The following is a 26990-nucleotide window of genomic DNA, read 5'->3' on the forward strand; positions in this document are numbered from 1 at the left end:
CAATAGAACATGGAAGAATACACAGATTTAAAAAAAAACAAAACGTTTTTTCCCCCTTGCGCCCATGGCATATGGAAGTTCCCAGAGCCAGGCATCAAGTCTGAGCTGGAGCTACAGCCTACATCACAGCTGCAGCAATGCTGGGTCCTTAACCCCCTGAGCCAGGCATGGGATCAAACTGGCGATTCCCTAAGGCTAGTCCCCAAATACCTGATGCTGTCTGGGGAGATTTGATCTCCCTGAGATTCTAGGTCAGGTGGTTACCACCAAGATACTGATGAACTTAGTGTGGCACAAAGCAGAGGCAAAGATGATGGTGAAGAGGATGAGGCCACAGGAAGAGCGGAGGTGGGGGGCAGGAACTCTCTTTTCTCTCTTTTTTTTTTTTTTTTTTTTTTTTTTTGTCTTTTTAGAGCCTCACTTGCAGCATTTGGAAATTCCCAGGCTAGGGGTTGAATTGGAGCTGCAGCTGCCAGCCTATACCACAGCCACAGCAACACCAGATCCAAGCCACGTCTGCGACCTACACCACAGCTCATGGCAATGCCAGATCCTTAACCCACTGAGCAAGGCCAGGGATCGAACCCGCAACCCTATGGTGCCTAGTCGGATTTGTTAACCACTGAGCCACGAAAGGAACTCCAGAACTGGAGCAATTTTAAACCTTTATCAAGTGAGAGGAAGTATAACTCTAGTTAAGAGACTAACTCTGGATCCAAATCCCAGTCCTGCTACCTATAATCCATGACACTTAGGGCAAATTTCTCAACTTCTCTAAGCCTCAGCTTTCTGCTCTAACAGGTGAATGATCACGATATGACCTACCCGATAGGGTTTCCTGGAAGATTACAAGAGCTGATTTTTTTCTGTCGTGTCCTTAGAATGCTGAATGGCAGGTAATAAGAACTTGTTCAATTTACTAGTTTTGTTAAGAGTCTACATTACGCAAAGCACAATGCTTGATGTAAGGAATTCCTGATGTCCAGGGAACAGTTGGAAGCGAAATGCAGCACATAGACTCCTCAATGAGAGGTAAGATCTAAAAATCTTAGAGTTAGGAGTTTGTTGTGACTCAGCAGTAGTGAACCCAACTAGTATCCATGAGGATGCAGGTTTGATCCCTGGCCTTGCTCAGTGGGTTAAGGATCTAACATTGCTGTGAGCTATGGTGTAGGTCACAGATGTGGCTCAGATACCACGTTGCTGTGGCTGTGGCTATGGGGGTATGCTGGCTCTGATTTGACCCCTAGCCTGGGAACTTCCATATGCTACAGATGTGGCCCTAAAAAGGCAAAAACAAACAAAACCCAGCTTAAATAGGAGCAAAATACAGGTTATACACTCCAGCTTCTTATTCAGAGCTGAAATTCTTTTAAAAATATCTATGGGGAGTTCCCATCTTGGCACAGAAGAAATGAATCCAACTAAGAACCATGAGGTTGGGGGTTCGATCCCTGGCCTCGCTCAGTGGGTTAAGGATCTGGTGTTCCTATGAGCTGTGGTGTAGGTTGCAGGCGTGGCTCGGATCCTGTGTTGCTATGGCTGTGGTGTAGGCTGGAGGCTATAGCTCCGGTTAGACCCCTAGCCTGGGAACCTCCTTATGCCGTGGGTGCGGCCCAAAAATGACAAAAGACAAAAGGCAAAAGGCAAAAAAAAAAAACAAACCCTATGTATTCCAGCTCTCTTGTTGAGCAGTGGGTTAAGGATCCGGGTATTGTCACTGCAACCACTCAGGTCACGGCTGTGACCTAGGTTCGATCCCTGGCCCAGACACTTCCACGTCCTGCGGGTGCAGCCAAAACAAACAAAAAACAAAAACAAAAATCCACTTAAAAAAAAAAAAAAAAAAAAAAAAAAAAAGACTTTCAGGCTGCAAATTGGATTCCATGGATCTGTCCTGAATTGATATAAATCATTTTTGAAAAAAGTATCACTAGATGTACTGCTACGATTAAGTACCCAAACTCTTTGAGAGAGAAAAGAAGGGTGGGTGGGAGGATGATGGGCTACTTCCCTCAGTTTTTTTGTTTTTTCTTTTCTTTCCCCCCAGGTCCCAGCCTTGTTCAGGGCTGGTTAGGCTGGGGTTCCCTCTGCACACGATCCACAGTGGGCCCTCCTACCCACAGCTGGACCTCAGCTGGGCCCTCCTACCTCCAGCTGCACACCCAGCCCTCCCATTCCAGCGGCGTCACGTGGGCCGATGAGATAATGTATGTGAAAGCCTTTGTCAACGGCGAGGCACCAGTGAATGCCAAGGATTACTGTTGTTATTATTCTTATCACACTCCAGGGAAACCCTGCTGCCCCCCCAGCCCCCACCCTCCCAGACCTACTCCGCAGGACAGCCGGGGACACTCAGCGGAGCTAGACGGACCCTCCCACGCGGGCGGAGGTCCTGACGCAAAGCCCCCACCAGCAGGAGGGGCGCTCCTGCCCCCCTCGGACCCTCCCCTGCCCCCAGCCCCCCCCCCCTCGGTAATGGCTTTCCCAGTTCTTCCTGGCTTCAGGGGCCCTTCCTCCGGAAGGAAATCTCCTCGGTTCCAGTGAAAGTTCTCGAGCTGCTGAAGTCATCGAGTCCTCGGGCCTCTCCTCACGCCCACTCCCCCAGCCCCCTCCCCTCCAAGTGCCCGCCGTGGAGCCAGGCTGCCCCGGAAGGATCTGACCGGCAATTTCCTAGAATTGTCTGCCTGGGGCTCCTCGGTCCGTCCGCCGCCCGCCCCACCTTCCCCACCTCATCTCTTCGTCTGCCTTCCCCAAAGCCCCCGTCTCTCTGGACAGCCCAGCCCCCACCCAGATCTAACTTGTTGGGCCCCGCAGTTGTCCTCAGCATTTCCACTTTCTTCTGGGACTGTCACTACCCCTGGGAGGAGCCGTGGGGCGGGGGTTGGGCGTCCACATGGCCACCAGGGCCCATCAGGAAGTTGGGTGCGCTGGGGTTACCAAGGCAACCATCCTTCTGTGAGGCTTTTCCAGAACTCTTCATCCCCAGCCCAGGAGGGTGACGATTTGACTGGGTTTGCTCCCTCTCCTGATAAATCAAATTTGCCTGAGGCCCAAAAGGGTGGGCAGGGAGCACAGGACATCAGGGAGGGTCATTCGACCAGCGGGAGAACGATGTACCCTTTCCTCAGCCCCAGACCACCTCTGGAGAATCGGGGAGCAGTGTCCCCAAGGCAGACCTCCAAGCCCACCCCTACCTCCAGTCTAGCCGGGTTGGGTGTGGACTTCAGGAAGAGGCTTGGGGAGTTCAGGGGAGGGGCCTGTCGGCACTTGATGGATGGTACTGAAGAAATGTCTGGCACTTTCTTTCCCCATGGGGGAGGTGAAGTTGCAGCCACCTCTCCCCCGCATTCGCATTCCTGCCTGCACGCTCTGGAAGGGGGTGGGGTGGGTGGCTGGAGCCGGGAAAGAAGGGCCCTTAGCCCAACCGAGAGTCATTTGGGAAACTATCACTCACATTTGTCTACACTGGCATGGGAAAGGACGGGCAGGTGGGCAACTCCCAAATTTCTACTGAGGTAAAAAGGGATCCACATAGTCCCACCCCCACCTGGCTCCCAGCCCTCTTGGGGCAGATGCCAGGACTCTCTGTTCAGTCCATACTCATTAGACTCCTACTGTATGCTGGGTATTGGGTAAGACAGCAGTTCTCAAAGTATGGTCCATAGATTCTGAGTCTTACGACCCTTCTGGAGATGGGTGAGGTCAAAATGATTTTCATAATCCTGTTAATACATTATTTGCCTTATTGACTGTGTTGATATTTGCACTGATGGTGCAAAAACAGTGGGGATAAAACTGCTGGTGTCTTAGCATAAATCTTAAGTAACGCCAAACTGGTCATTGCAGTCTTCAAGAAAGCCAGTTTAGGAGCTTCCTTGTGGCTCAGTGGGTTAAGGATCTGGCATTGTCACAGCTGTGGCTCTGGTTACAGAGGTGGGGAAGTTAGATCCCTGGCCTGGGAACTTCTGCATGCCATGGGCAAGGCAAAAAAAAAAAAAAAAAAAAAAAAAAAAAAAAAAAAAAAAAAAAAAAGGCTAGTTTCTCTTAAGAATGTCCTTGATAGGGAGTTCCCTTCAGGGCTCAGCAGTTAACGAACCCAACTAGGATCCATGAAGATGTGGCTTCCATCCTTGGCCTCACTCAGTGGGTTAAGGATCCAGCGTTGCCGTGAGCTGTGGTGTAGGTCGCAGATTCGGCTCGGATCTGATGTTGCTGTGGCTGCGGTGTAGGCCGGCAGCTGTAGCTCCAATTCGACCCCAAGCCTGAAAACTTCCATATGCTGCAGGTGCAGCCCTAAAAGGCAAAAAAAAAAAAAAAAAAAAAAAAAAGAATGTCCTTGATAAAGCAGTAAATTAACACGTGATGGGTTTATTATAGTTCTTTTAAATGAGTTGATAAAGCCTTGTTTTAATTTCTAATACAGAATATATCAATAGATACGACTCACATAAACAAAAACTCTGGGAGGCCCTCAGTAGTTCTTAGAGGTGTAAACAAGACTAAAACCAATAGTGCCGGCACTGCTAGGGTAATTCAAAGCCTATGACACTGGCTTCTCAAAGTTGAAGGTAAACTGCAGCCTTGTTTCAGATCCCACATTGCAATCCCAGCTTGAGAAACAGGTTCTATTTGAAGCAGGGGGCGAAGAATACGGCTCTGTTTTCTGGCCACCCTCTCTCCCTCGAGAAAAGACACTGTCACTAGAATAAAGATTTTAATGGTCTCCACTCACAGGAGAAGCAAGGCATACAGGCCCACAGCCCTCCGGCCCTTCCTCTGCTGCCCTGGGCACTGCACCCAACGTCGGGTGGTGGGGAACAGGGGCTGTTGGTGGTCCTGGATTCACCTACAGTCCCTTTTCCCATGCCCCCCTCAGGGGGCTCTTCCCCTGTCCCCACAAAAGTCACAGTGTAGCAAGGTTGAGGGAGGAGGAGGGCACAGGGACGGCCAGGAGGATCCAGGAATCCACATCCCATCTGGCCTGGCCTGAGTCAGGGTGGAGAGCGAGTGATTGTGCCTATGTGTGGGGGTCCCTGGGCATGACTGTGAGTTCTGGTCCAGTCCTGTGAGCCCCAAGTTCTCCTCCACACCAGCCCTCTTTCAGAGGTAATATCTGGTGTCTCCAATGGGGTGGGCTCACCTGAGCTGTTCAAACCACTTCTTTGGCAATGGTGAGGATGCTGTGGGCGAGGCTGAAGCCTGGCGCCTCTCTGTCACCTCTGGCACAGGGAAGGGAGGTGTGGAAGGCCAGGAGGGGAGCCAGGTCAGCCTCGGGTGCTACTCCCCCGCTCCCCCAGGAGCCAGTAGGTCCGAACTTTGCCTTTGCCCTGGAGGGAAAAAGAGGAGGTTGGGGCTGGGGAGTGACACGCCCACTCTCCCAAATGATGGGAGCGGGTCTGGCTGCTTGAGAAAGGGCCTGGGGGAGAGTCAGCCCCTCTGGGGCCCCACAGGGTGGCAAAGGCAGGTGCTTCCTTCTCTACCTTCATTTCCACATCCCCTCGAAGCTCCAGCTCGAAACCACCAAACTCCTCCAGGACAGCCCTAGTCTCAGAAGACAAGTGGATCTTCAGGGCTGGGGAGGAGAAGGGAGAAGGGAGGTGAGAGATGCAAGAGATGGGAGCAGGAGATCAGGGACTCTGAGGCTAGAAAGATGCCCTCTCTCCTTCCTTTGGCCTAGAAAGCCTCCTAATTCTGAGTCCCATCCCCTCCATGTGGTGTGTGACCACACTGGCCTCTCCTTAAGAATTCTAGAGCTCTGTTGTCCACCATGACAGCCACCAGTCACATGTGGTTATTTAAGTTTAGTGAAAATTAAATAGGGAGTTCCCGCTGTGGCACCATGGGTTAAAGACAAGGCATTGCCATAGCCATGGCTCAGATTCCATCCCTGCCCTGGGAACCTCCCTATGCCGTGGTATGGGTGAAAAAGGAAAAACCAACAACGACAGCAACAACTAAATAAGAAGTTCTCTTGTGGCACAGTGGGTTGAGGAGCTGGCATTGTCAGTGCAGTGGCTTGGGTCGCTGCTGTGGGGTGGATCTGATCCCCCACCAGGGAACTTCCACATGCCGAGGGCATGACCAAAAAAAAGAAAAAAAAAAAAAAAAAGAGTTTATCATGGTGCAGGGGAAACAGATCTGACTAGAAACCATGAGGTTGAGGGTTCAATCCCTGGCCTCGCTCAGTGGGTTGAGTATCTGGTGTTGTCGTGAGCTGTGGGTGTAGGTCACAGACGTGGCTCTGATCCTGTGTTGCTGTGGCTCTGGCGTAGGCCTGCTGCTGTAGTTTCGACTAGACCCCTAGCCTGGGAACCTTCATATGCTGAGGATGCGGCCCTAAAAAGTAAAAAACAAAACAAAAAAACACTCGAACAACCCCAAAACTAAATACAGTTAAAAAAGCAATGCGTCAGAGGCTATCACATTGGCCTGGCACAGCTTAGGGAGCATTTCCATGACTGCAGAAGCTTCTGTTGGACGGCGCTCCAGAGCATGACCAGGCTCTGGACAGACGGTAGATTCCAGCAGTCAGGAGCTCAGACACTAGAACCTGCCCTGCCTGTATGAATCCCAGCTTGGACACTTGCTTGGGGAAGTAATACAAACTCTCTGTGCCTTTTTCCTAGTCTACAAAATGCCGATAACAGCAGGACCCACCTCGAAGACTTGGGAGGATTAAACTTCACATTATTGACAAAGTACCAAAAAAGAATCTGGTACATGGGAGGCACTCACTCTAAGTGTTTGCTACCATCATTATTTTACTCCACACCCTCATTTTAGGGCTGAGGGAGGCCAGGCCTCGGGGAGGAGATCTGCCCAAGAGGCGCTGAGGTCAGCCCCAGGCTGCCTGACTCCCGACTGCCTTTTCCGGTGGCCCCTTCTTTGCCCAGCCTCTGAACTTGCCCCCCCAACTCCTGGGGTCTGCGTCACGGCGGCCTTGTTCCTCGTTAAACCATGTCTAAGCACGCGCTCCTTGAGCTCTGGACCTCAGTGAGAAGATTTCTCCCACCCCAACAGCCCCAAACACTGTGCCCTGAAATATCTGCTGAACCAGACCCCCTCTGGGCTCCCAAGGAGCCCCTCGCCCACCATGAGGCCTAGATGGGGTGGGCGTGGGTTCCCCAGCAAACTGTGATCTGGGTTATCATAGTGTGTTAGGGCTTGGTGTGCAGTAGTTGCTCAATAAATGTTGACTGAATTGAACTGTGTTGAATACAGCAGGCGGTCAAAGAGCCATAGGAAGCAAGCCCAAGGGAAGAGGTGGGAGCAAGCATTTATTAGGCACCTACTGTGTCCCAGGGGTTATGCTATGTTTTTTACAACCTGAGACAGGCTTCATTTTATAGATAAACAGCTGAAGCCCAGAAAAGTTGAATGACAATGTGTTAGTCATGTGAGGCAACTCTCTCACATAAATCTTCTGAGGTAGATATTTTTGTTTGTGTGTTTTAATTTTTTTTTCCTTTTTCTTTTATGGCCGCACCCTCGGCATATGGAGGTTCCCAGGCTAGGGGTTGAATCGGAGCTGTAGCCACTGACCTAAATCACAGACACCGCAACTCAGGATCCGAGCCACGTCTGCGACTTACACTGCAGCTCACGGCAACACCAGATCCTTAACCCACTGAGTGAGCCTGGGACCTGAGTCCTTCTGGATACTAGAAGGATTTGTTTCTGCTGCGCCACATCAGGAACTCCCTTCAGAGGTAGATATTTAATTCCCATTTTCCAGATGAGGAAAACTGAGAAGCTCTCTTTACCACACCTAAGAGGACCCTAAAAGTAGGATTCCTGCTAAGAACTGCTGGACACTGGCCTGAGAAGAGTGGTCTATCATTTGGCAAGAGTGGGCAGCTGGGACCTGAGTCTCTGGTTGGATTGAGGGTGATCTGGCCAGGCTGAACCCTTCTAAGAAGGGAGCCTGGAAGGGGGAGAATAGGGATTGAATGGGCGTGAGCTGCCAGGAGGACCTGCCCTCCCCACCCTGCCTAGAGGGCCCAGCATACCTTCCCCGTTAGACTCCATTCTTGAAGCTGTGTTGACTGTGTCCCCAAAGAGACAGTAACGGGGCATCTTCAGCCCTACCACACCAGCACACACAGGTCCTGGAGGGAGCCGAAGTCCATTAGCCAGTGGGTGGGAGGGGTGTTTAGGGCGGTAGGTGGGAAGAGTGGAGGGTGATCCCAGGACAGGGATAGGGAGATCACAGGACAGGGCTAGGGTGCTCTAGGAGAGGCAGCAGGTGGGATCTGTGGCCGGCTGTGTGTGTGTGTGTGTGTGCGTGTGTGTGCTCGTATGTACACGTGCCTGTGAAGAGCGGTGGAGAGGGGCTGGAGCTCGTCTCGCATCCACAGCTCCAGCCTTTGGGAGCCTCCTCCCAGGGCTTTTGGGGGCCTCACCTGTGTGGATGCCAATGCGCAAGCGCAGCTGCTCCTGGGGCCGGTGGCGGATGCGGAAGGAGCGCACCGCGTCCAGCAGCGCCAGGGCCATGCGGGCCACCTCCCGGGCGTGTAGCTTTCCGTTCCGCACCGGGAGCCCCGACACCACCATGTAGGCGTCACCAATCGTCTCCACCTGTGAGGGCGGCGAGAGGGTGCAGGACCTGAGGGCGGGAACTGTCATCTGTGCAGCTCCCCACCCTGTGCGCACCTTCACCGCCCCGCCCCATCAACCAGCCGCTGTGTTTGCTCAGACCCCTTATCCTGTGGTTTTTTTTGCCTGTTCCTGGGTCTCCCGTGATACTGTCTTTGCCCTTGTTGCTTGGTCTTCTCTCTTCAGACTGACAGAGTGCCCCTCATTTTTCTGCGGCCCTGTCCATGGCGCTTTGTCTGTCCCTTTCTATCTTCACTCACCTTGTACACATCAAAGTTGTCTATGACAGCGTCAAAGCAGGTGTACAGGTCGTTGAGCAGGGTCACCACCTGGAAGAAAAGAGAAGCCAGAAGAGGTGAGGATGTAAGGGACCCCACCTGGGCTGGGGCGGGAAGAGCAGCACCAGAAGGCAGGCGGCCGCGATGGAGATGCTAAGCCGAGGACACCTGGCTGCTCTGACACCTGCGGCTGTGCCTGACTCACCTGCATGGGCGTGCTCTCCGCTGACAGCGCTGTGAAACCCACAATGTCGCTGAAGTAGATAGTAACGCTGTCAAAGGCTTCAGCCTGGACCGTCTCCCCGCGCTTCAGCTGCTCCGCCACTGAGCTGAGAGGTCAGGGACAGGTGCAGGATCAGAAGGTGCCGAGGGGCGGGGACAGGGGCAGCGGGGGCGCGGGACACGGGCACTCACTGAGGCAGAATCTGGTAGAGCAGGGCCTCGGCCTTGCGCTTCTCCTCCAGGTAGGCCTGTGTCCGCTCCTCCACCAGCTCCTCCAGGTTGTTGGCATACTGCTCCATGCGTGACAGCAGGTTGTCCAGGATGTTGCTGCTGTTCTCCCTGCGGGCGGGGGTGGCAGCGGGTGGGGTGGTGAGAGAGGAGCAGCAGTGCGCTGTACCCAGAAGCATCTGCCCCAGGATCTCACCTACCCAGGCTGGGTGTCAGACCACCCCACAACTGCAGTGGGGACCCTGGAGAGGCTCAGGGTTGGGGGGGTCATAGCAGGATAGGAAGGCAGCAGAAAAGGGGAGGAGGGAAGTCCCTTCATCCTGGAGACCCCAGGGTCAAGTATGAGGCTTCAGACGTATTGGCTGTTTTGTTCATCTTTGTGGCATGCAAGTGGGTTAAAGGAAGTAGAGGAGGCAGAAAGGGACGAGGATTAATGGAGAACAGTGTGAGGTCTCTTCAGGACCGGCCCCAGGGGGGCACCCTGGGAAAGAGAGATCAAAGGGCTGGGGGGGAGCTCCCATGGGGGACAGGGAGGTATAGGAAGGAGGTGGGAGGACATTTGCTCTGCACACCCTTGAAAGGTGATAAGTAGGGGCCGTGGAGAGGAGAGGGGTGTGAGCGGTAGGGGACCGTAGGGACAGCTGGGTCACACAGGGCTCTGCCAAGCCCTGGTGGGCTGCAGCAGGCCACGCATGAGGGACTGTGTTTGGGCTCTGCCGCTGCAGGGATAAGACTTCAGTGTGAGGTACGTGCTGGCTGTGGGGGGTGGAGGAGGCTGGGAGGATGCACACTCATAGCAGCGACCTATTAAATTTGCGCAGCATCAGGCGGATCTGCTGGAAGGGTGGCCGCTCCTGTGGGTCCTCGGCCCAGCACCGCTGCATCAGCTGCCCCAGTTCCTCCAGGTGACTCTGCAGGGCCAGGGAGGGCCGGAAGGGGGGCTGCTCGCCCCGAGTCACACGCTCGATGATCTCTGTGTGGTGGGGGAGAGAGGCTGAGGGGTGGGTTCAGCCTAGGGCCTGTGGAGGAATGGGGCGGGGAAGTCCAGGACCAGGGCACTGGCCAGGGGAGCCCCAACGGGACCTGGGCCAGGCATGCTCAGCATCCCTGGCAGCAGTGGAGCAAAGGGTGGTGGCATTTCCAGAGGTCCCCCTCTCTGGGGCTGGGGGTTCATTGAGGGTGGGGGCACATGGGGGAAGCCTGGTCCTCTCACCTTTAGGACTGAGATCCAGACCTTCCACGTGGAAGACACCGCTCCTCAGGGCAATCTCCTGGAGGATAATCCCAAAGCTGTACACGTCCCCAGCTTGGGAGCCCCGCGCAGGCGGTGTGGCCATTCGTAGGAGCTCAGGGGCTGTCCACAACTTTTCTGCGAGTCAGAGGTCATGAGTCACAGGGCGAAAGGACCCCAGAGCTAAGGGGTGAGGGGAAACCAGGTCCTCAAGGATGTGGCTGGGACTGATCTGGAGACATCACACGGGGTGTTAGAGCTTGAAGGGGCCTTGAGACCGCTTGGTCTGACTCCCTTTTCTGCTGCTGATGAGTTGAGCCAGGAGTTAGGAATTGTGGGCCTGAGCCCATCAGAGGACGGGCGTCAGTCTCCCCACTGGGCTGTGCTGGGGACGGTGTTAGGGGGTCAGGGTCGGCGTGAGGCTCACTGGCGTAGAGGATGTGTCCTTGATCCGGCTCTGGGTCCCTGAAGCTCTCCAGCCCGTAGTCGGTGATCTTGAGCACAAAGCGCCCATCTACCACGCAGTTGGATGACTTGAGGTTCCCATGGGAGCAAATGGCCCCATTGTGCAGGAACAGCATGCCCTGGGAAATGCAGGGAGGCAGGGGTGGGACCTCCACCCATGGCCAGGAGAGACGCCTGCCTGGCCCTCCCTTCCCCCTGACACCCAGTGGGCTCTTCTGGACCTACTTTTTTTTTGTCTTTTTAGGGCCACACCCCAGGCATATGGAGGTTCCCAGGCTAGGGGTCAAATCGGAGCTGTAGCTACCGGCCTACACCACAGCCACAGCAATGGGGGATCTGAGCCGTGTCTGTGACCTACACCACAGCTCGTGGCAATGCTGGATCCTTAACCCACTGAGCAAGGGCAGGGATCGAACCCATGTCCTGGATACCAGTTGAGTTCGTTAACCTCTGAGCCATGTGGGAACTCCATCCTGGACCCACCTTGACGATGTCGTTGGTGAGCGAGTACCGGAACATCCAGTCCAGCGTGATGCTCTCATTCTCCAGAATGTCCTGCTGGGCAGTGAGAGTCAGCCCTGCACCCTGCAGACGCCCCCAGGACGAGTGCAGGGGTCCCACTGACATAAACTGGCAGAATGGGACAAAGCTGTGGATTTACTCTGGTGCCACTCCCCTCCTGCTACTCCCATTTTACAGATGGGGAAAATAGAGATCAGAAGGAAAGAGAGGCTTGCCCAGGGCCTTATGGCCAGTCAAGGCCAGACCTAGACCCAGGTGTCCTGACACCCCCTTGTCCCCTCACCTGTAGGCTCCCACGGGGACAGTACTCCGTGAGGATACAGATGTTGGGGGGATCAGTGCAGGCCCCCACAAACCTGGTCAGGTGTTCATTCTGCACATCCCGCATCTGCAGATGAGAGCCAGCGTCAGAGCCTGACAGAGACCTCACTCCTCACCAACTTGCCCCCACCCTTAGGGACCCCTCACTCTTCTTAAGTTCTTATTTGTTCTCTGTAGACCTTCTAGGACCTTCCTGGTGATTCCCACTCTTGTTTTTTGTTTTTTTGTATTTGTTTGTTTGTTTGTTTGTTTTTAGGACTGCATTTGCCACATATGGAAATTCCCAGGCTAGGGGTCGAATTGGAGCTATAGCTGCCAGCCTACACCACGGCCACAGCAACACAGGCTCTGAGCTATGTCTGTGACCTACACCACAGCTCACAGCAATGCCAGATCCTTAACCCACTGAGCGAGGCCAGGGATCGAACCCACATCCTCATGGATATGTTTCCCCTGAGCCACAATGGGAACTCCCCCCACTCATGTTCTAAAGAACTCTTCCGGGAGTTCCCATTGTGGCTCAGCAGATTAAGAACCTGACTAGTAATCCATGAGGATGCAGTTCAATTCCTGGCCTCGCTTGGTGGGTTAAGGATCTGACGTTACCACAAGCTGTGGCATGAGTGCAGACACAGCTTGGATTGGCATTGCAGCTGCAGCTCTGATTTGACCCCTGGCCCCAGAACCTCCATATGCCACAGGTGCGGCTCTGAAAAAAAGGCAAAAACAAAACAAAACAAAACAACAAAACAAACCTTCCCTGGAATCCACTCCCTACCTCCTCTGCTTCCTCAGCCCATCCAGTAGGACCCCTTGAGGATCTTCCGCTAGGACACCTCCGGGATCCCTTCTCCCATCTTCGACTCCCCCAGTCCCACCCACACGTGCAAAGGCCCACCCCAGGGCCACAGTGCCCATCCTTTCCTGAGTCTCCCTGCAGTCCCTCCAAACCCCTGTGTCCCCAGATTCTCCCCCAGGCCACGGCCTCACTCCCCACATTACATGCTTCAGTTCAAACAGGACTTCCCGCGTCAGCTCAATGCGTTTCCGGTTGACACGTTTCACAGCCACGAGGTTGCCCTGGGCAAGGAACGGAGATGTCACTGTGAGGAGATGGCCCAGCGCTGGCAACTCCACTGCTCCTGACACCATCCCCTGCCCTGAGAGCCCGCCCGGTCCTCCCTCCGAACACAGCCCTGCCCCGACCCTGAGGACCAGGGGTCTTTCCCCAGACCCACCTTATAATACGCTGTCTTGGCAAAGATTTGGAACTGGCCCTCTGTGGTCAGCAGGGAGCCGTAATTGGAGCCTCTCTGAAGGGAGGGAGCACAGGAGGGCCCGTCAGCCCACGGGCCCAGCTCTGCATCGTGGCTGCTGGAGCTCTGGTCTGGTCTTTATTGCCCCCTTGTCTTTTTGTCACTTTGCTTCACATTCCACATCATGAAATCCTTTCCTCATTTACTTATTTTTTTAAATGTATTTTGATGTACACTTTTTTTTTTTTTTTTTTTTTTTTTTAAGGGCTGCACCCGAGGCATATGGAAGTTCCCAGGCTGTGGTTGAATTGGAGCTGCAGGTGCCAGCTTACACCACAGCCACATGGGATCTGAGCTGCGACTGTGACCTATACCACAGCTCAAGGCAATGCTGGATCCTTAACCCACTGAGCGAGGCCAGGGATGGAACCTCATGGATACGAGTCAGGTTTGCTACCACTGAACCATGACAGGAACTCCTATTTTGACATATACCATCTCTGACCTTTGAAAGAGCCCTGTAAAGGAGGCTCTGTACGTAGCAGGAATCATTATCTGAGGTAGTCTCAGAGAGGGAATGCAACTTGCCCAAGGTCGCACAGCAAGTGAAGGCAGAGCTGGGACTAGAACCCTGCTCTCTACCCTGTCAGGCACTGCCCCCCATGCCCATACTCAGCTTTGCCCACCTCCCCCCAACACCTGAGTTCTTACCCCACTCAGGGTCAGCCGGCTGCCCGCATTCCGGAGGTGCCTCTCAAGGCTGCTGGGCTGCAAGTCCTCCCAGCGCACTCGCCACAGCTCTGAGGCCAGTTCCTTCTCCAGCTGCATCTTCCTGGGGCATGAAACCTATACCTGAGCCCATGTCTGAGCCCCTGACCCTGGGTGGGGGTGCTCAGTAGCCCCACCTCAGAGCCCTGGGACCACGGCAGGGGCAAAGAGATGGAGGGGTATTTACATCCTCCCGGCTGGGAGTCAGGAGGCTTGGGTGAAATTCTGCCTCCCTGGTGATTTTGGGGTAGTCGCTTCCCCTGTGAGTCTTTTCTTCTTAGGTCCAAATGTCCTCAATTGGAAAGTGGGGGTGTTGACATTTATTTTCAAAGAATGAAAAGAAACATTGTGTGTGGAAGTGCCTGGCACAAGTTTATGCTCAATTGGCATTGATTTTTTTTTAATGGAAAACTGAGAGTTAAGTAATTACATAATTATTTTTGCAAAACCATGGGGACAGAGCTGTTATAACGTTAATCTTTATAGTTTTTTTTTTTTTTTTTTTTTTTTTTTCTTTTCAGGGCTGTACCTGCAGCTTATGGAAGTTCCCAGGCTAGGAGTCCAATCGGAGCTACAGCTGCCGGCCTACACCACAGCCACAGCAACATCAGATCCAAGCCGCATCTGCGACCTACACCACAGCTCACGGCAATGCTGGATCCTTAACCCACTGAGCAAGGCCAGGGATCGAGCCTGCGTCCTCATGGTTCCTAGTCTGGTTCATTAACCACTGAGCCAGGAAGGGAGCTCCAGCATTGATTTTCTTCTCTCCCTCCTTGCTTCCCTGTGTTGTTAAGGTCCTGCCTTTTTCCTTCCCACTGGAAAGCAAGAGTGGAGCTTTTTTTTTTTTTTTTTTTTTTTTTTTTTGGCCACACCAGAGGCATGCAGAGGTTCTCGGGCCAGAGATCAAACCCAGCAGTGACACTGCCTGAAACTTAACCTGCTGAGCCACCAGGGAACTCCAAGAGTGAAGCTGCTCTATCTCTCTCCTCCACTCTGGGTTCAGCACCTGGTACAACAACAGAGCCACCATCCCTGCTCAAGGAATAGCCATTCCCACAGGTGCAATCCGCAGCTTCCCATGAAGCTCCGGGTCTGGTGAGCGGGAAGGGAGGATAAACCAGCCTCAGGCCAGAATCCACAACTGCTCTGCTCCTTCTGATTCCTCAGATCCTTGGGGGCCACTCCTACCCCAGTCCCTCCTCCTTCTCTCTTCCGAGTGTCCTAAGGCTTCTAGTCTCTTCTCTCTCCCATCTCCCTTGGCCTCGCTGTTGCCATCCCTCCACCCCTCCCTCTTCTCTCTGGGTCCCTGCCGCCTCCTCTGCTATGGATTCTCCAGATCTCCCAGCCTCAGTGACCACCCTCAGCCCAAGGCTCACCTGTATACAAAGAAGGAGACGATCAGAATGCTGAGCAGGGAGATGCTGCCCACCAAAGCCAGCACCTCTAGGGTGGAAAAGTGGTCTGCAGGAGAGAATCCAAGTTACCGCAAGAGAGATTTTGGTTAGACACTGGGTAGCAAGGAGAAGAACCTTTTAATATTCAATCAGTGAACTTGGATGATGGATGAAGGGAAGAAAAAGGCAGGAGTCTCTCCAGGAAAGTGTGAGAGAGGAGCACCTATGTGACTCCCAGAGCAGGAAGGGGGCAGCACCTCCAGAATGGAGGCCTGGAAGGTCAGGGGCAGTCACCTTGGTTGCAGGCTGGGTCCTCATTGTCAAAGCCGCATCTGGGGACATCAGGAGGCGGATGCCCCAGGGGCCAGTTCAGTGTGTGCCCTGACACGGTCACCAGCTCTTGGGATGTCCCATTGAAATTCAGGACAACCTACGGGAAGGCAGGAGTAGTGGGTGGGCCAGGGCCCTTGGTGAGACCTCTTGTCCAGGGGGTCATTGTGCCTCCCACCTACCCCATCTCTGCTGCCAGGGTCTGTGCGCTGTCAATGATTTGGGTCACTGAGCCCCTGCTGTGACTGGATACAGAAAGCCTCATGCCAGACCCCTTGCGATCAGAGTGGACCAACTTGAAGATGACTGAAGGGCTTTAGAAGGAAAACTCCATATGGAATCACAGCCCTATACTCAGGGATTTTATAGTCTTGGACTAAAGCACATAAGAAATAGGAAAAGGCAGTGTTCTCAGTCCACATTCCTTGGCCTGATCCATGTACCCCTCCTCCAGGAAGCCTCCTCTGGATGATCTGCTTCTTGGCGCCTGTGGCCTCAATTCCTTCCTCTTCCTGATACGCTTACGGGGCTGTACAATGTGCATTCATCTTGGCCTTGAGCCAGCCTGTCTCTGCTGGGAGGGGATCCTGCCTACCTTCGGCGACATGGAGCTTCCTGAGGGCAAGGCTGGGCTCCCTCCTTAGACATGGGGTTCCCCAAAGATAATACCTGTGGGTCCCTATCTTTCTGGCTGCTCCCCAGATTGGCTGCATCTCTCTTTTTTTTTTTTTTTTCTTTTTAGGGCCTCATGTGTGGCACATGGAGGTTACCAGGCTAGGGGTCCAATTGGAGCTACAGCTGCCAGGCTACACCACAGCCACAGCAATGTGGGATTGGAGCCGCATCTTTGACCTACACCACAGCTCACGGCAACACCAGATCCTTAACCCACTGAGTGAGGCCAGGGATCAAACCCACGTCCTCATGGATGCTAGTCGGATTCGTTTCCACTGTGCCACAGTGGGACCTCCTTGGCCGCATCTCTTTTATCGGGGGCTCTCCATAAGTGACCAAGCATGGTAGGGTGATCACAGAGTAAACCAATGCCCTGGTAGGGCTGTGGGAGGAGGTGGGGGGGGAGATGTCATCCCCAGTTGGCACTATCTTGGGGGGGGGTGTGCACAGCCTTACCCTGAAGGCGCCAGTCTCAGGATCCATATCCCAGAGGGAGAAGTCCGTCTCCCGGTCTCCATTGCTGTCCATTTTTAGGTATCCTGTCACACCTGGGGGTATGGAGGAAGATGGCTGTGTTTTGAGATGGTGGAAGTTCAAGGACCCCCCGCACCTCATCTCCATCTTTCAATCGTCTCTGTCTTGCCCTCCAAATACATATATATGTTTATGTACACAGATAACAAAAAACAGACATTTCAGCAGCAGGAATGATTGTGGTTGGAAGGACCTCTTGATGGCACTGGGGAGACAGGGACGAGAGCCTAAGGCGGCTGCGGAAGATTGTGAGAGCTGGCGTGGGCAAGTGCCTACCTGCGCTGCAGAGCTAGAGGCTTCTGCCTCCTTCCCCGGGGCACCCCAAGATAGCCCATTCCTGCCACCCCCAGGCCCTGACCTTGGAAGCTTCGGTTCCACATCCGCTGAGTGATACTCTCCCCGTCGGTGACAGTTCCGCCATGTGCTAGAGTCTCTGTCACAGCCTGGGCATAGAGCAGGAGCCCATCGTGGAAGGCAGCTGGGATGGTGTTTACCTGGAGGGACAGGCAGAGCTGGGCTGGGGTGCGATGTAGGAAGGACACAGAGAGGGGCGCTGTGGAGCAGGGAATGGAAGGCGCCAGGAGCTTAGAAGAGGATGGGAGAAAACCACCCCACGACATCATAAAAGCTGTCTCTGGGAGTTCTGGTTGTAGCGCAGCAGAAATGAATCCAACTAGTATCCATGAGGAGGGGGGTTCAATCCCTGCCTCACTCAGTGGGTCAAGGATCTGGCGTTGCCATGAGCTGTGGTGTAGGCTAACAGCTGTAGCTCTGATTCCACCCCCTAGTCTGGGAACATCCATATGCCATGGGTGCGGCCCTAAAAAGCAAAAATCAATCAATCAATAAAAATAAAAGCTATTTGCACTGTCTTAAAAAAAAAAAAAAGATGTCTGCATATAGCGCCGCTTCTGAGTCCTGCTAAGCACATGGGGCAGGATGTATCATCCTCATTTTACTGATAAGGCCAGGAAGTGAGTTTCAGCAGTTGAACAACTTGTCAATGCCCCCGCCCCCCCCCATCATCAGGAGCGATATGGGGAACAATGGGAAGGGAAAGAAGGGGAGGGCTGGGAAGACAAGGGATGGAGGATGGTGGAGAGAGCAGGGTGGAGACTGGTGGAGGGCCCCCAGGGGCAGGGGCTTGAGGTCCATGCTGCAGGGTCCCAGGATCCCTTCCTACCAGGCCATCCTCCATGGTGAAGTTGAACTGCTCACGGGCCAAGTGTTTCAGCTTCCGTAGGAATTCCAAGTACTCAGGATTATCCGGCTCTTTATATGTAATGATTTTGGCAGCCTGAGGAAGGGGTCAGCCAAGAGGGGAGAGCTGGGTGCTGACTCCAATCCTCCCAGTACCCTGGGTGCCCACCTCCCAGAGCTGCATCTCCACTTAGTTCAAGGTCGAACTGGACCCTGTGTCCTGCATTCGGTGCTGTGTGCTGCAAAGCAGAGGATGCCTCAGATGGCTTCCCCAAGTCCTGAGGGTCTGTGGGAGGTGAGCATCATTCCACCTCAAGGGCCTTCTCTCAGCTTTTTAACCTTCTGGCTCTGAAGTCCCCCAGCCCCCCTGCCCTTTGTCACTTGACTCCCTATGAGCATCAGGAACCTCTTTTCTGGAATCCTTTCAGACACTGAGAGACCCAGGACCCAAAAATGATGTGCCACCAGCCCAGAGCCCCACGGTCTGGGCTTCCAACCCAGACACTCACCTGAAAGGCCTGGTGGGCGCTGACGTCCTGCCCGTCCTCCCTCTCCCAGGGCCTTCGGGGAACAAGGCCATGTGCACCTTGCAGGCTGTGCCCAAAGAGGTCCAGGTGGAAGAAAACATAGTCCTCCCCACTCAGGCCAGCTTCCAGGGCCAGAAGCATCAGGGTTCTGAAGGTATCCGGGGAGCTACAGATGTAGATAACTGGGGAGAAAGGGGGTCAGAGACAGAGAAGCTTAGGTCTCAGGGAGTGGGCAGAGGGAACTGAAGCTGGGGACCCCAGGGGACCAAGTTCAGAGACTCTGCACGTCGTTTAGCGGAACTCCGGGCTCAGTCTAGATTGTGGCAGGAGGAAGATGAAGACGGGAAGAAGAAGGCGGTGGGAGGAGGGAGGGAAGGAGCAGAGATAGGGAGAGCAGGAATAGCGGAGACAAAAGTGGGGAAGGTGCGCTCAGGAGGCGGGAGAGGGGCTGGGAGGGGAGAGGGCACGGGGAGCAATCGGAGGAGACGCTGCAGAAGGGTAGAGATGGAACATGGGGAAGACATGGAACATGGGGGAGAAAAAGAGGGTGGCTCGAGTCATTTTCTCTCTTTCCTTCTCTCAATCTCTCTCTCTCTCATTAACTCCGGAGGAATCGGTGGGAAGGAGTGGGGGGAGAGGCGAGGTGAGAAGAGAGGAGAGCATGGGGACGAGGTGGGGGGGTATGGAGAAAGAGGGAAATAGACTCTCAGAGGTGGAAAGGGCGGAGAAGGCTGAGGCCGGAATGAGGGGCCGCGAGAAGGAAAAATCTGGCCGGGAGAAGAGAGAGGATGTCCCGAGGGAGGCTCGGTGGGGGGTGGGGGCAAAGCGACGGGACCGGTGGGGCCGCCTCTCACCTCGGCCTTTGCGCCGCACGGTCCGCAGCAGCAGGGTGAAGTGGTCGCGGTCGCCCTCGGCGAACTCTAGGTGGTCCACGGTGATGTTGAGACGGTCGCGAACCCGCATGTACAGCCCCTCCACCACGAAGAAGCAGGGCTGGTCGTCGCCCGGCTGGTAGGCGTAGAGCACGAGCGCCTGGCGCTCCCAGCCCAGCCGTCGGTGCAGCGCCGCCACGAAGTCGCCCAGCTTGGCGTGGCTCGGCCCGGCACGGGTGGTCAGCGCGTACTCGTCCTTGGCCCCGAAGCCCAGCGCCGGGGCGCCGGCGGTCAGCAGCGGCACCCGCCAGTGCGCGGTGAAGCGGCCCACGGGGGCGGCGGCGTACACGCAGCCGGGGCCCAGGAACACAGCGGGGTTGTGCTCCCACTTGAGGTCCACCGCGGTCAGGGGCGCGGCGGTGTCGGAGCAGACGCCCAGTGCGCTCTCGCTACTGCCTAGCACAGTGCGGACCGTCCAACCCGGCAGCAGGTCCGGCCGCGCCTTCACCTTGGCCAGGGCCAGCTCCACCGCCGGTCCCACGCGCGCCCACGACCACGGATAAGAGGTGTTGGCCAGCGGCAGCACCACGGCCACTGTCAGGTTGCCCGCGTAGCTGCCCGGGAGCAGCAGCAACGGCAGGAGCAGCAGCAGGCGCAGGCGGGCGCCAAAGGGGCGCCCGGGGCGCGGCATGGCCTCAGCGGGCACCGCGGTGGACGAGCGCTCCCACCATGGCCTCCAGCGTCCCCTCCGCCTCAGTGGCCGGTCCTGGGCACCAGGCGCGCCCCTGTGGGAGGTAGGAGGAGCGGGGCGGGGACGCTCCCCGCGGAGCACGTTGCCCCCTCCAGCTGCGACAGTCCGCGCCAGGAGCACCAGGGGCGCGCGACCCAGGGGTGCGCCGAGGGCGCGGCGGAGCAGGTGGGTGCGAGGAGAGCTCCGGGGCAGAAAGAACCCGAGTGCGAGTGAGAACGTGTTATGTGTGTGTGCGCGTGTGTTAGGAGAGAGAAAAAGCGTGAGCAAGCGCTCGGTGGAGAAGGATGGTAGAGGGCGCGAGGGAGGGAAAAGGGAGTGTGTGTGTGCGTGAGCGCCTAGCACAGAGACTGTGCCAGAAGGGGCGTCCGGCCGGCCCAAGTCTCCCGCAGTCCGGGGGGACAGGGGAGGACCCAGGCCAAGCTCCGAACCCTCCCTCCCCGCCGCTTCCCCTCCCAGACTCCGCGACCGTAGAGCCAATCCTGGATCTTTAACTCCTTCCTCCCCTCCCAGAAGTCGCCGCCTCTCCGAGCCCCTTGGCCTGAGCGCTTTTCCTTAGGCCGTCTTCCCGCTTCTCCGCGGCCAAATGTCTTCCTACTTCGAGAAGCGGCATCCACAGAAGGGGCTCCCTCTCAGGGAGAACTGAGTAGAGATTTGCGTGGGAACGACAGGGGGTCTCTTGCGTCCCACCTAGTCCCTCCGCTCCTACCTCGTTCCGTCTGGGAAAGAGAGGAGGAGGAGCCGGTTTGGGATCTTGGCCCGAAAAAGTGAGTGTTTGGATGTGAACGTCTAGGGGTGGGGCCGGAGGGTGAGGGTTTCTAGAAAAGGCATTAAAATAGGTGAATCCAAAGTCCCCTTGACCAGTCCATCTAGGATCTCACCCACCCTCAGCTTCCAAATTGAGCGGATTAGTGGAGAAAAAGGACCAGGTGCAAGGGCAGAGTTAACGCTCTCATTCCCAAAAGGCTGTACGAAGTGGGAGGGAGAGCTTGTGGGTGGCTGGCGGGGGAAGAGGTGTGGCCTCAGGGCCCCTCCCGGCTTGTATGTGTTTGGTTTGTATTGAGGGGGATTATTAAAATCAAATTTGTGGGGGTGGCGAGAGACTGTTGCAAAAGACAAGCGGAGGCGTCAATAGGATAGTGTTGGGGGGCCCTTGACGGCTGGGCCGCTGACGGGACAGCTGTGGAATTAGTCTGCCCTCTAATGGTCAGAAGGAGTCATTGACGGTATTGTGGGGCCAACAGCGGCAACCCGGTGCCGAAGCTGGACCAAAGATCAGCAAACTTGAGGACCTAATACGTATTAAGTACCAGCTAGAGGCTCAGCGGGTTAAAGATACGGCGTTGTCACTGCAGAGGCTCAGGTCGCTTCTGTGGCTGAGTTCGATTACTGGCCCAGGAACTTCCACAGCCGCAAGTGCGGGCAAAACAAACAACAAAGAAAAGAAAAACACCCGCTAGATGTTGAGGACATAAAGAGCAATATATATATGCGTGTATATGTACATATATTACACACACACACCCCATTCCTTTGCGGAGGTCTATCAATTTGGGACAAATAGCCCTAAGATAAGTCAGGTAAGTACTACAACAAAGAGAGGGGTAAATTGCTGGAGGTCCAGATAAGTGTTGTTGTTGCTGTTGTTGTTATTATTAGTATTATTATTGTGTTTTTAGGGCCAGACCTGTGGCATTGGAAGTTCCCAGGCTAGGGGTCGAATCTGAGCTGTAGCCGTTGGCCTATGCCACAGCCACAGCAACGCTGGATCCTTAACCCACTGAGCGAGGATAGGGATCAAACCCTGGTCCTTGTGGATACTAGTCAGATTTGTTTCCACTGAGCCACAACAGGAACTCCAGATGAGGGCTATTTTGCTTGCAATGGAGCCAGGAAAATCCCCAAAGAGAAATAATTCAACAAGGGTAGGAGAATGAGAAAGATATTCTGTGCAGAGAAAGCAGAATACGGAAATATGTTTCCTATGTATTTAGGAGAATTTTGAATGTTCTTATGGTCTAGAGCAAATGGTAGCCCATGGACCAACTTAAGATGGCAGGCGTGTTTTGTTTGGCCTGTATTCTCCTGTGCTCTCTGTATATATCTAATTTAATTGCCCACACTTAGAGTTTCTGTCCTGGTGCAGGGGAAACGAATCTGACTGGGAACCATGAGGTTGCAGGTTCAATCCCTGGCCTCTCCCAGTGGGCTGGGGCACCACCGTTTCTGTGCTGTAGGCCAGCAGCTGTAGGTAGGATTCAAACCCTAGACTGGAAACCTTGATATGCTGCAGGTGTGGCTCTAAAAAAAAAAAAAAAAAAATTGCCCGCATTTAAAAATTAGCAGATGCACATGAATATTGGATTTCTGACTTGTGTTAAGATGTTGGAGAGCTGGTAATATAGGTCCTGCATCTTTCCGTGAACAATCGTCTGAACCAAGTATCCATTACTTCTTTGAGATGAGTCTAGTTCATCATAGTTCCTACTCTCCCTGGTCAGTATGTTTTCAACCCTGATCTAGGATGTAAGGTGTTGTAGGTATGTGGTTATAAGGAGAGGAGAGGTTGTAACTGAGGAGGAGAGACAAGAAGGGGCAGCAGAGGGTTGATCCTGCAAGTTTTTGTGCGACAGGCATAATGTCTTTGTCTTACAAGGAGGGCTCCAGAGATTATAGAGGTAGATAGGAGATTGGGAGATTTGGGGGTTTTATTTTTTTTATTTTTGTCCGTGCTGGGGCATATAGAAGTTTCCAGGCCAGGGACTGAATTCACACCCCAGCAGTGACTCAAGGCATAGCAGTGACAACACCAGATCCTTAACCTCTGAGCCACCAGGAAGCTCCAGAAGATTTTTTAAAAAGTTTTATTGAGATAGAATTTTTTTTTGTCTTTTTTTTTTTTTTTTTTTTTTTTTTTGCCTTTTCTTGAGCTGCTCCCATGGCACATGGAGGTTCCCAGGCTAGGGGTCCAATCAGAGCTGTAGCCGCCGGCCTACGCCAGAGCCACAGCAACATCAGATCCGAGCCGCGTCTGTGACCTACACCACAGCTCATGGCAACGCTGGATCCTTAACCCACTGAGCAAGGGCAGGGATCGGACCCACAACCTCATGGTTCCTAGTCGGATTTGTTAACCACTGAGCCACAGCGGGAACTTCTGAGATAGAATTGACATACCATAAACGGTATGCATTTAATGTATACAGTTTGATGAATTTGGACATATGCATACACCTGGGAAACCATCACCACAATATCAAGATAATAAACATTTCCATCATCTCCAAAAGTTTCTTTGTGTCCTTTTGTGTGTGTGTGTGCATGTGTGTGTTAAGAGCACCTAACATGAGATCTATCCTATTAGCAAAATTTTAAATGTATAATACAGTGTTGTTGACTTTAGGGAGATATTTTGTAAGTAGAATCAATTTGACTTCAGGAAGAGAAGACAGCATGTAAATAACTGAAGTCTAAGTGATATTAACCTGTTAGTTGAAACGCTGATGAAGCAGGTTTGGGGGGATGACAACAATTTTCGTTTACTGGGTTTCAGGTGTCTATAGATGGCCAAGTGGAGATGCCCAATAGGCCATTGGATTAGTGGAATGGGAGCTAAGGAGAATTAGACAAAGAAATCTAATTTAGTAATTGAGCTCCTCTTTCAACAATGATGGACTAAATAATTTGTCCAATTCCCAAGCGAGGTTGGAGACAACTAAAAATGTTGGATGAAATGCATTTTAAAATCAAAGAACTCGGGAGTTCCCATCGTGGCCCAGTGGTTAATGAATCTGACTAGGAGCCATGAGGTGCTGGTTCAATCCCTGGCCTTGCTCAGTGGGTTAAGGATCCGGCGTTGCCGTGAGCTGTGGTGTGGGTCACAGATGCGGCTCAGATCCTGCGTTGCTGTGGCTCTGGAGTAGGCCGGCAGCTGCAGCTCCGATTGGACCCCTAGCCTGGGAACCTCCACATGCTGCGGGAGCAGCCCTAGAAATGGCAAAAAGACAAAATAAATAAATAAATAAATAAAAATCAAAGAACTTGAAAGACAATGAGAGCAGGAAAGGACAGGAAAGCAGGAGACCAGAAGTAGGAGGGCTTTTACCCCAGAGTCATTTGCTGATCCAGAATTGGTGGCAGGAAATAGAATGTGTTGGGCAAGTACGACAAAAGTTGGAATCTAAATGGCCCCAAAGGTGATAAACCACCTTTCCTATTTTGGGTTAGGATCCTGAAAGTCTGCACACATAGGGGAAACCCAGGAGGAGGGAAAACCAGAAGTAAACAGAAATTTGCCAAAGCCGAAACTAAGACCCAATCAATGGTTTAACAGCAAGTTAGACTCTACTAAGGAATAAGTAATGAATTGGAAAACAAGAACAAGAAACTGCTCAGAATGAAGCATGGATAAAGAGGAATAAAAAAAATAAAAGAGGGGATTGGAGATATAAAGGCTATCATGAGAAAGTCTGACACTATTTGGTGACCTGAAGGGAGGGAAATAATAAGGTAGAAGCAATATTTTAAAAGCTAATGGCGGAGTTTCCCGTCGTGGCGCAGTGGTTAACGAATCCGACTAGGAACCATGAGGGTGTGGGTTTGATCCCTGGCCTTACTCAGTGGGTTAAGGATCTGGCGTTGCTGTGAGCTGTGGTGTAGGTCGCAGACGTGGCTTGGATCCTGCGTTGCTGTGGCTCTGGCGTAGGCCTGTGGCTACAGCACCGATTCGACCCCTAGCCTGGGAACCTCCATGTGCCATGATGAGAGTGGCCCAAGAAATGGAAAAAAGACAAAAAAATTAAAATAAATAAATAAATAAATAAAAGCTAATGGCTAAGAAACATAAAAAAAGAAAAAAAGAAGGAGTTCCCCTCGTGGCTCAGCAGAAATGAATCTGACTAGTATCCATGAACACGAAGGTTTGATCCCTGGCTTCGCTCAGTGGGTTAAGGATCTGGTGTTGTTGCCTTAAGCTTTGGTGCAGACGCTCCTCAGATCTGGCATTGCTATGGCTGTGGTGTAGGCCAGCAGCTACAGCTCTGATTGGACCCCTAGCCTGTGAAGCTCCATATGCCCATGGGTATGGGTCTAAAAAGACAAAAAAAAAAAAAAAAAAAAAAAGAAAGAAAAAGAAAAAGAGGATTGATGACCTTCAAAGGAGCAACCATTTGTTCAACATTTTTTTTTCACAGCAAAAATGGAAACCATACACAGTAAAATAATATTGTAAATGTACTAGATGAAAAATAACTTCCAATCCAGAATTCCATATCCAGAGAAAATGTCCTTCAAAAACAAAGGTAAAACAAAGATGTATTCAGAAAAAACAAAACGAAGATGGCCACCAGCAGAAGGGTACTAATTCTAAAGCAGAAGGAATATTCCAGATAAATGTTGGGGATACAGGAGGGAATAAAGAGCATTAAAAACTGGTAGACTTCAGCCTGGCAGCTACAGCTCTGATTGGACCCTTAGCCTGGGGTGCTCCAAATGCCGTGGGTGCAGCCCTAAAAAGTCAGAAAAAACAAAACAGGAGTTCCCATCATGGCTCAGTGGTTAACGAATATGACTAGGAACCATGAGGTTGCGGGTTTGATCCCTGGCCTCGCTCAGCGGATTGAGGATCCGGCGTTGCCGCCGTATGTCGGTCGCAGACATAGCTCGGATCCCACATTGCTGTGGCTGTGGCTGTGACTGGCAGCTATAGCTCTGATTCAACCCCTAGCCCGGGAACCGCCATATGCTGCGGGTGTGGCCTTAGAAAAGACAAAACAAAGAGACAAACACACACAAAAAAACCTTAAAAATAAAACAAACTGGCACACCTCAATGACCGTTAGTTTAATTAATAAGTAAGGCTAAGGGTCAAGTCGGAGCTACAGCTGCCAGCTTGCGCCACAGCCACGTGGGATCTGAGTCATGTCTGCAACCCACACCACAGCTCTCAGAAACACAGGAGCTAACTGACTGAGCGGAGCCAGGGGTCCAAAACCCACATTCTCATGTTTACTGGTTGGATTTATTTCCACTGAGCCACAACCGGAAGCCCAAGTATTAATATCTAGTGGGACTGAATATATATGCAATTTAAATTTTGTAAACATATACAGCTACACTTACCCCTCTGCAATGAAGAGGAACAATTGCATCTACTGCAAGAATCTTGTACAAAAATGATCATAGCGGCTTTATTCATAATGTCTCCAAACTGGAAACGACCCAGATGTGTTTGCCGGTGGCTCAGCCTGTTGGAGGTCTGAACTCATCAACAGAAGAATGGATAAACAAACAGTGGAATATTTATGCAATGGAATGCTACTCATAAATAAAAAGGAGGAGTGGTTAAGGATCCCACATTGACACTCCTGTCAGTCTCGTCACTGCTGCGGCTTGGGTTTAATCCCTGGCCTGGGAACTTCCGCATGCCCTGTGGGGCTAAAATAAATAAACAAGTAAAAAGGAACAAATTGCTGATAAATGCAGAAACATGGAAAAATTTTGAAATGTGCCAAGCAAAAGAAGCCAGAGGAAAAAGAACACATAGGCTGTGAGTCCATTTATGTGAAGAGCAGACGAAACCAATCTACAATAAGAGAAATTGGAATAGTGTTTGCCTCCAGGGGGAGAGCAAAGGCGTATAAGCCAAATTTGTCAGGTGCTAAAAATATTCTTTATGTTAATCTATGCGGTGATTACAAGGGCAGAATACATTATTCAAAAATATTGGAGCTGTAGATTTAAGATCTGTGCATTTTGCTGTAGTAAATAATACGTCAATGTAATACTTAAAAGTTACACAATAGTATATATAATTCTAG

At 52.7% G+C, this 26990-nt stretch overlaps 1 protein-coding gene across 1 annotated transcript; it reads right to left on the reverse strand.

The window, feature by feature from the left end:
• NPR1 (natriuretic peptide receptor 1) lies at positions 4352-21385 on the reverse strand. The gene is made up of 22 exons (XM_021089806.1): positions 19407-21385; positions 18535-18734; positions 18009-18122; positions 17184-17319; positions 16748-16839; positions 15581-15716; positions 15269-15353; positions 13833-13953; positions 13104-13178; positions 12868-12945; positions 11828-11932; positions 11506-11577; positions 10985-11141; positions 10540-10695; positions 10131-10299; positions 9291-9437; positions 9082-9205; positions 8859-8927; positions 8406-8580; positions 8013-8111; positions 5484-5575; positions 4352-5330 (listed from the first exon to the last, which is right to left on the reverse strand). The coding sequence occupies exons 1-22, from the start codon at positions 20113-20115 to the stop codon at positions 5268-5270; spliced, it is 3174 nt and encodes a 1057-aa protein (XP_020945465.1). The 5' UTR covers positions 20116-21385; the 3' UTR covers positions 4352-5267.

This window comes from Sus scrofa, chromosome 4 (assembly GCF_000003025.6).
Source record: "Sus scrofa isolate TJ Tabasco breed Duroc chromosome 4, Sscrofa11.1, whole genome shotgun sequence".
NCBI classification, from domain to species: Eukaryota; Metazoa; Chordata; class Mammalia; order Artiodactyla; family Suidae; genus Sus; species Sus scrofa.